This window comes from Leptonychotes weddellii, chromosome 5 (genome assembly GCF_054177405.1).
Source record: "Leptonychotes weddellii isolate Sample4059 chromosome 5, ASM5417740v2, whole genome shotgun sequence".
NCBI classification, from domain to species: Eukaryota; Metazoa; Chordata; class Mammalia; order Carnivora; family Phocidae; genus Leptonychotes; species Leptonychotes weddellii.
In genome coordinates this window covers 15,667,657-15,676,384 of record NC_138373.1, presented here as the reverse complement: position 1 = coordinate 15,676,384, position 8,728 = coordinate 15,667,657, and the positions used below count along the sequence as shown (strand labels likewise).

The following is an 8,728-nucleotide window of genomic DNA, read 5'->3' as shown; positions in this document are numbered from 1 at the left end:
AGGGGACTCGCCCGGGGGGTGGGGGTGTGCGTGGGAGGGTCCATCTGCGTGTCCCGGGGCGCTGTGCACAGGCCAGGGTGAGGGACCACCGCAGCCAAGATGGAGGTGGGGGAGCCGGGGGCCTGGCTCGCGCCAGAATGGGCGTCGGGGTGGGGGTGGGAGGGGGGCCAGGGTGGGGTGAGCCGAGCAGCTGCCCTGAGCTTGGAGACAGGAAGGGGTTGAGAGCAAAACAAGAAAAGACCAAGTTCCTCTTTCCGCGGTTTCTGAGCCTGGTACCTGCGGTGGGGGAGGAGGCAGGGTGGGGCGATGGCTTCCGGTCCCCCAACCTCGGCTTTGGGGCTCCCCTCGCCCCAGGCCCAGCTTTCTCACTTGGGACTGATCCCCCTGCCCCTGGACTGCTTCTCCACCTGCTCCTCACCTGCTTTCTGGGCAGGTGGACCCGGAGCCTCCTGAAGCCTCACAGGGCAGGCTGGGGCGGGGTGGGGGTGGGGGGGTTGGGGGGACAGCGAGAAGGACCAGGGCCAAAGGTAGTCTAAGGGGCGAAGCTGGAGAGGTGGGGTAGAGGCCTGGGAGGGTGCCCTCTGAGCGGGCCGCATGGCCCCTACACGGCGCAGGAAGGGGATGCACTTGGGTGTCAGGATGGGGCCTGGGGAGCCGGAGGCAATCCCCGCAGTTTCAATCGCTCTCCACCCAGCCAGATGGGGGAAACCATCCTCGGGGACCCCAGAGAAGTCAGCGCTGCCTCTCCCCTCCCGGGCATAGTTCCAGAGCGGGTGGAGATGGCACTTAAGGGCACCTGCTTAGGCAGACTCGAGAGGCAGAGGTGTGGGGAGGAGAGAGTGGGACCCAAGCCATCTGCCTGTTTCTGGAGCCCAGAGACCTGCCTCCTGGGCAGGCCCACATGCTGCTTCCCTCTGGATGCCCAGCCCTGTGCAGAAGGTGAGGGAGGGCCCCTGCCTTCAGGACGCTCCCCATGTGGGTGTGAGGGATGTGAAGTGTGGTTGCTGTGCCTGAGCGAACCCACCCTCCAGGCTGTCACCACTGAGGCCCCCAGAGGGTGGGAGTGTGAGCCATTGGAGAGGAGGGGCCGAGCCTGGCAGCAGTCGACAGATGGGTCTTGGTGCTACCCCACACCGGGCTCTGCCCTAGAGGCTGAGGGTACCGACGCGAGGCCCAGAGTGGGCAGCGAAGGTGGGCCTTGCGGGTTGGCCAGGAGTGAGAAGCGGTGAGGAGGGCGAGCAAGAGGGACACAGGATGGCAGTTCCAGATGAGGGGGCAGGGAGCCCAGGGAGCCCAGGGAGCTGGTACTGGGGAAGTTAGCTGAGACCTTTAACACCAGCTGAGGGGGTGTCCTGGGGGACACGGGGGACACTCTAAGGTCAGAGTCGACCGAAGGGAGAAAAGCCCTCAAATCCACGTGTCCCCCCAGGATGAGCCGGCAGGTGGTCCGCTCCAGCAAGTTCCGCCACGTGTTTGGACAGCCAGCCAAGGCCGACCAGTGCTATGAGGACGTGCGCGTCTCACAGACCACCTGGGACAGTGGCTTCTGTGCTGTCAACCCCAAGTTCGTGGCCCTGATCTGCGAGGCCAGTGGGGGAGGGGCCTTCCTGGTGCTGCCCCTGGGCAAGGTGAGCCCCTAGAGCCCTTGGGGCAGCGGTCTTCCAGTTGAGGGGGCCTCTGGTCCTCCAGTGGCCCCGCGGGGGTCCTGATTAGGTGACTGTCACCAAGCCTTCTTGGGCTGCAGCGCTGTCAGCTGTAAAACTGAGCTGGGCCACATGAGCCTTCCGCCTCCTCCAGCTCCTACGTGCAGTGGTCTCGTGGAAACTGAAGCTTAGGTGACACCAGAAAGGTCACACAGCGAGTCCAGCAGACCCGGGGCCTCATCCCCTCCGGAGCACAGAGAAGGCTCCATGGGGTCCGGGCAGACCCAGCAGTGCTCTCAGGGTGGGAGGGGCTCTGGGCCTGGGCCCCCCCCATCTCAGCCCCAGAGAGGCCCCCCCCAGCCCCCGGCTGCAGGCAGGGAGGATGTAAGAGGCCCTCTCCCCTCCCCCTGACCTGCCTCCCCTCTGCTCCTGCTCGCACCCCCCCTTCCGCTCTGCTGACCCCCACCCCCAGCACACTCCTGTGTTCTTGGGGGGTGAGACAGGAAGGGGAGATGGGCCCTAAGTTGTTACCTTAAAAGGGCCGATGGAAGCCAAGAGAAGAGGAAGTGGTTGTGGGGCGAGAGCTGGGCTTGCTCTTCACACAGGAAGCCCTGCGGCAGCAGCTGTCCCCGGAAGCGACCATTTCCAAACCTCTGCTCTTGCCTGGGGCCAGTTAGGACAGACTTCCCTGGTCCCTATCCTGTTGGAAGCACCCCTGCCCATCCCCACACTTCCCTGGGGAACCCTAACCTGAATGCAACCTCTCCTGCCCAGGGCCTTGGCCTCTCATCCCCAGGAAAGCCTCCGTTGGGGAAGCTGGGGTGGGAGTGCCGGCCCCTGGGCATTGGTGAGAAGGGGGTGGGGGCAGAGATGTCATGGCTTTGGTCCGGGTCTGCCAGTGAGGCAGGACCAGGGTACCCAGCCCCGCAGCCCCGTCCTGCATTACCTGTGGCCAGTCCTTCCGAGATGCCCAGACACTTCTGGGTCTGGAGCAGAGGGCCAAACTCTCCCGCCCTAGGCCCCCGGCTCCACCTTGCAGGGACCCCGCTGCCTTCCTCTCTGTGCCTCGCTGAAGGGGTGTGGGGGGAGCTGGATCAGGTTGGGAGAGCAAAAGTCCCTCCCTCAGAGGCCCTGCTGTGCCCCCTAGACTGGACGTGTGGACAAGAACGTGCCCACGGTCTGTGGCCACACAGCCCCCGTGCTGGACATCGCCTGGTGCCCGCACAATGATCATGTCATTGCCAGTGGCTCTGAGGACTGCACAGTCATGGTGAGTGGCAGGGGAGGGGGCACGAGGGCCGGGGGAGCTCCAGCAATGGGTCTGCCGTGGGGAGCCCCCAAGTCTCACTGGCCCCTTCTCTGCAGGTGTGGGAGATCCCTGACGGGGGCCTGACGCTGCCCCTGCGGGAGCCCGTCGTCACCCTGGAGGGCCACACCAAGCGCGTGGGCATTGTGGTGTGGCACCCCACGGCCCAGAACGTGCTGCTCAGTGCAGGTGCCTGGGGGAGGGGTGGGAGGAGAGGGGAGAGGGGTAGGCCGGTCGCCAGACAGCAAGGGAGGGGGGCTCAGGGCTTCTAACACTGGGGCTATCACCCAGGTTGTGACAACGTGATCCTGGTGTGGGACGTGGGCACTGGGGCGGCCGTGTTGACGCTCGGCTCCGACGTGCACCCGGACACAATCTACAGCGTGGACTGGAGCCGAGACGGCGCCCTCATCTGCACCTCCTGCCGGGACAAGCGCGTGCGCATCATCGAGCCCCGCAAAGGCACCATCATCGCTGTGAGTGGCCCCGAATCATGACCCTTGACCCTAGGAACTTTGCCCTCCCACGCACCATCAGCCGGGTCCCTGGATGCTACCCGTCGCCCTCGGCTGGAGTCTGGTGCTTAGGATGTGTGTGTGGGTACCTGACTGGCCACCTCCCTTTCCTTCCAGGAGAAGGACCGTCCCCATGAGGGGACCCGGCCTGTGCGCGCAGTCTTTGTATCTGATGGAAAGATCCTGACCACAGGCTTCAGCCGCATGAGTGAGCGGCAGGTGGCGCTGTGGGACACGGTGAGTGCCGGGTAGGGGGAGCAGAGATGGGCTCTTAGTCCCTGCCCTGCCACTTGCCTGATCATAGAGAGCCACAGGCCTCAGTTTACCCTCTATGGGATGGGGGTCTCCACTGGCTGTTCTGTGAGGGCCCTCCCCGAGTCCCCGCCCAGTAGGCTCTTGCCAGGCCCGACTTGGCCCAGCTCATTGTTCCCTGTCTCCCCAATCCCTGCAGAAGCACCTGGAGGAGCCGCTGTCCCTGCAGGAACTGGACACCAGCAGTGGCGTCCTGCTGCCCTTCTTCGACCCCGACACCAACATAGTCTACCTCTGTGGCAAGGTGTCCCAGTCGGGCAGGGGCTCGCGGGCGGGAGGTGGGGCGGGGGGAGGGCTTGGAGAGGACCCGGCTGCAGGACTGTGTGGTGCTGATCCCTGCATTTGCACCCACCGCCTGCAGGGTGACAGCTCTATCCGGTACTTCGAGATCACTTCCGAGGCCCCCTTCCTGCACTATCTCTCCATGTTCAGTTCCAAGGAGTCCCAGCGGGGCGTGGGCTACATGCCCAAACGTGGCCTGGAGGTGAACAAGTGTGAGATTGCCAGGTGACTGCCCCCTGACCCTGACCTGAGCATGCTCCCTGGGCAGCGCTGACCCCAGGCGGACCTTCGCTTCCAGCCCAACCATGCCACGGGCGTTGCTCACCTTCTTATTTCCACAGATTCTACAAGCTGCACGAGCGGAGGTGTGAGCCCATTGCCATGACAGTGCCTAGAAAGGTGATGCTCCCATGTCCCTTCCAGGGCCCCGGGCCAGGCACTGGCCTTGCACAGTTGCAGGGTGGTGGTGTGGCCCGAGCACTCTCTTAACCAGCCTTGGCCTTGCCCACAGTCGGACCTGTTCCAGGAGGACCTTTACCCACCCACTGCAGGGCCCGATGCCGCCCTCACGGCCGAGGAGTGGCTGGGGGGCCGGGACGCCGGGCCCCTCCTCATTTCCCTCAAGGACGGCTACGTGCCTCCAAAGAGCCGCGAGCTGAGAGTCAACCGGGGCCTGGACACCGGGCGCAGGAAGACAGCACCGGAGGCCAGTGGGACCCCCAACTCGGTGAGAAGTGGATGGGAATCTGGCAGTCAGGACGGGAGGACGCGTAGGGCGGGGGCTGCTACTGATGTGGTCCTTGTCCCACCGGAAGGAGGCTGGTGTTTGGGCCATCCTACACTCACGTCGGGGATCCTCTGCAGGGGGAGCGACCCTCTGGGGGCCACGAGCGAGTAATCCCGAGGCTTCAGAAAGCAGGTTTCAGGTTTCTTGGCCTGCAGCTGTCTGGGCAGCAGCTGAGAGACAGAAGGGCCAGCCCCGGAGCTCTTGGCAGGGCGGAGCGGGGAGGCCCGGGTGAGGGGAGCCCAGGATGGAGCTGGGACTAATGCAGCACTGGACCCCCCAGGACGCCGTGTCCCGGCTGGAGGAGGAGATGAGGAAGCTCCAGGCCACGGTGCGGGAGCTACAGCAGCGCCTGGATAGGCTGGAGGAGACAGTCCAGGCCAAGTAGAGGACCTTCGGGCCTCGGCTGGGGTCACAGCCTCACCTCCCTCCCTCCCGCCATTCGCACCCTTCTCCTCAGGCCACGATGGCAGATAAAAAATAATAATAAAATGGCTTTATTTTCTGGTACCTCTGACTCCGATGGCCACCTGGATGCTGGGTCTGTTGAACTGACCTGCCCTCGAGCTGCCCCCTCGGTTGCCTTGATGAGATTGGCCCACAGCAGGAGTCGGGGGGACACCTCCGGGCACCCCAGGCCACAAGGACAGGCCGCAGTCGGGGGGAGCCGCCCCATGCTCGTGTTGGTTGAGCTGGCAGGGTCTGAGCTATGCAAGGCCCTTGCCTGGGGCCTCAAAAATTCCCGATGACTCAGAATTTGCCTTTCCTGGTCAACAACAGGTCGCTGCATGCGACTCTGCTGTCACTGTTGCTGGTGGAGACAGAACTCACGTAACACGAAGGCGGCCCTTACGGGACACGTTTCAAGTTGCAAGCCCAAGGGAGCAAAATCAGGGGATCTTTTGTGAGGCCAAAGCTTAGAACCGAACCCTGGTTTACAGGCAAGGACATGAAGCACAGAGCATGAGAGGGGCCCGCGGGAGGCAGACCTTGAGTCATGAGCCGTCCCCCCTTCTAGTTCCCAGTCTTCCTGCCGTGTTGCTGCCTCTCAGTCCCTCACTCTGGGACCCTCCCCAGACAGAAGAGCCCAGTCAGGCTCTGTCAAGTGGGGGCTTAGATGTGGGTGTCTGATGCCCAACTCTGTGGGGCTAGGGCTGGGTTGGCGGGATGGGTGTCCTGGCCACAGCAGAGCTCACCTCATACCACACAGGGACCACAGCAAGGACTAAGTGCCTCATTCACCACCCCTGGCTTCCGCACATGGGGGAAAAACATCTGCTTAGAGAGGCAGCTGCATGGACGTCCCTGTCGGCCCATGTGAGTCTCAATCTCTACGCAAGCCATGTGACCCTGGGCCAGTCACTTCTCTCCAGGCCTCAGGTGCTCTATAAAATGGGGAGGGATAGCATCGCAGCTCTGTGAACGCAGTGGGTGGATCCAGTCAGGGGTGTGATAAAGAGAGAAGCAGAAAATCTGGAATGTGGGCCTCTTAAAGCAACATTCCTTCCCTGAGCCTCTCCTGCACAGCGGTGGTGACGTGGCCTCCTAGTGAAGTCGTACTTGAGTACACTCAGTCACTGGCTCTCCTCCTGGCCCGAGGGAACCGAGGAAAGTTCAGGAAAGGATCCCAGGAACCCAGAAGGGTTAATCTGTCATCACCATGACTTCCAGCTTCACTAGCCCATTCTCCCTCTGACAGGAACAAGAGGGAGGTAGGAGGTGGGATGGTTATTTAGGGGCCAAGAAACTGGCCCTGAAAAGGGGAGCAGAGTGGGGGGATGGTTGAAGATGGCAATCCTTCACCCCCAAAGAGCCCTGGCCCCATCTGGGTCACCTGCTACCCTCCTGGGTCCCAGGGACCGCATCTGGGCCAGGCCTTACCAATCCTGGCACCTTTTAACATTGATACTACAGGTATCATGTGCCCCAATTTTATGGCCCAGGTGGCCTTATTTTCCTGCTTTAACCCTACCCCTATCTCCTGCCTGCAGCTCCATTCCTGAAACCCTCATGGTCTCCCCAGGGGCAACTGTGGCCACATGAAGCCCTGGGCCAACGGGCCACTGGATCTTCTCCAGTGAACCAGACAACAGCAGCATTCCAGGTGCCGCGGCGTCCCTGCCGGGGTATCGCCTCCCCTGAGACCCTGAGGGGCTGGCTAACCTGCAGGGAAGTGTGGGATCCTCTATTACGCCTCTGGCATTAGGGTGATGTTGAGGAGTGGGGGAAGTCTGTTAAATTGGCCAGTTCCCTGAAACCCTGGGTACTTTTCCATCTGTGCATCTTGAAAACCGGCAGAGGGCAGGACCTCCTGGTAACGGCCAATGAATAGCAGCAGTGTTCCCAGGGTTCGACCAAGAATTACGGAGAAGATCAGTGCTGCCTGCCCTGGAAGAAGCTTTAAGGATAAAACTTTCATTTTATAAGCAGAGACACGGAGGCCTGTGTGTGAAGGACTTGTCCAAGGTAAGACAATGCAGAGTGGCAGGGCAGAGAGAAACCAGGCTCTCGACTCAAGCTCAGCATCCCTCCCACACACAACACACTTGACACAGAAGCTGGCCCTGATTCATAATTTAATGGCTGTGCAGGCCTTGGTCTCTTATTTCTGCCGCTCACGGGCCCACTGCTCTGGGGTCAGGGTTTTCTGCTCAAAGGCATGAATGTGCAGAAGCTCTTCCGCTAGGCACGTGTTCACCAGCCTGGGGGAGAGATGGGGTTAGGAAATGGAAGGCCGGGGCCTGAGTTGCGGCCTCCGAAGGTAGGGTGACCCAGGAGACTCCCCAAGTTGTGTCCCGGGACTTGGGAACCAAAGAGGCAGAGGGCCTAAGTCTCAATACAGGGGCCACGAAGGCGGGATCCTTGGGGCCGTGGTTCACGGTGTAGGGCCCCACCGGCGGGGGTGAGGGAGTTAGGTTTTGGGGAGTGGCCTGGGTTGGGGTCCCAGCGCTGGGATCGTGCCGAGCGAGGTATTCCCGAGGCCTCACCGGTGTCTCTGAAGCAGTGGCTTCCCCTCGAACTTGGCCGACACCACCAGGACTCGGAAGCTGGACGCGCAACGGTTGGGAGTCGTGTCCTCGACTTCCTACGGGGCAGAACGGTGGGGAGAGTGTGAAATCCGCCCCTCAGGCGCGCTTTCCCCCTCGCTGGGAGAATCCAGGCCGCTCAACGCACCACATGCTCTGCCTCCAAGTCCCGCTGCAGCTTCTCCCGGAGGTACTCGGCGCTGAGTTCCATTGCGGCGGCCCAGAAGGGGCGGCAGCCCAGCCGGGATGGAACCCCAGCTCCGACCCCAGCCACACTGCTTCCGCCCTTACTGACGCCACTTCCGCTGAGGCCTCTACTTCCGCCCTAAGGCGTCCGTAAACCCGGCACTTCCGCCCTCACGCAAGCCCAGCTTTCCAACTGTCCTGGGTTTCCGCGCTTACCATCGGCCAGCCAATCAAAATCTGCTCAAGGACGGATTCGGGCGCTAATAGGTCTCCGCCGCCTGCATCGCAGCCTGGGTTCTGTGGGCCGGTTTGGACACCCTACTCCAGCCAGGAGAGGGTGCGCGAACCTGCATTTGCTGCGGCCTCTAGGGTACCTCGGGATCGCCCCCAAACGCTTTTTCCGAGACAAGCATCTTGCGGCCCTGGCAACTCAGCCCTCCCTGAGGTCACAGGTCGCAGCAATCAACCCACAAGTCCCGATGGGCCCTGCGGGGGACGCGGCGAGGCCCGGGCGCTTCTTCGGCGTCTACCTGCTCTACTGCCTGAACCCTCGGCACCGGGGTCGCGTCTACGTGGGGTTCACCGTCAACCCTGCTCGTCGGGTCCAGCAGCACAACGGGGGCCGCAAAAAAGGCGGGGCCTGGCGGACCAGCGGACGCGGGCCCTGGTAAGAG

The 8,728-nt window shown here is 62.6% G+C and overlaps 2 protein-coding genes across 3 annotated transcripts; one reads left to right on the top strand and one right to left on the bottom strand.

The window, feature by feature from the left end:
- The first annotated feature begins 1,399 nt into the window (after positions 1 to 1,399).
- On the top strand, positions 1,400 to 5,352 carry CORO1A (coronin 1A). Its single transcript, XM_006733943.3, has 10 exons — positions 1,400 to 1,628; positions 2,791 to 2,913; positions 3,009 to 3,138; positions 3,241 to 3,425; positions 3,582 to 3,701; positions 3,916 to 4,020; positions 4,138 to 4,283; positions 4,400 to 4,457; positions 4,570 to 4,785; positions 5,126 to 5,352. Exons 1-10 carry the CDS (start codon positions 1,431 to 1,433, stop codon positions 5,228 to 5,230), a joined length of 1,386 nt encoding a protein of 461 aa, XP_006734006.1. The 5' UTR covers positions 1,400 to 1,430; the 3' UTR covers positions 5,231 to 5,352.
- Positions 5,353 to 7,401: 2,049 nt separating this feature from the next.
- BOLA2B (bolA family member 2B) lies at positions 7,402 to 8,264 on the bottom strand. Of its 2 annotated transcripts, none has more exons than XM_006733941.3 (3): positions 8,017 to 8,264; positions 7,830 to 7,927; positions 7,402 to 7,544 (listed from the first exon to the last, which is right to left on the bottom strand). In XM_006733941.3, exons 1-3 carry the CDS (start codon positions 8,077 to 8,079, stop codon positions 7,445 to 7,447), a joined length of 261 nt encoding a protein of 86 aa, XP_006734004.1. In that variant the 5' UTR covers positions 8,080 to 8,264; the 3' UTR covers positions 7,402 to 7,444. The 2 variants fall into 2 exon arrangements, with proteins under 2 accessions (XP_006734004.1, XP_030884683.1); XM_031028823.2 differs by having other exon boundaries at positions 7,830 to 7,889.
- Between the last annotated feature and the right edge of the window lie 464 nt (positions 8,265 to 8,728).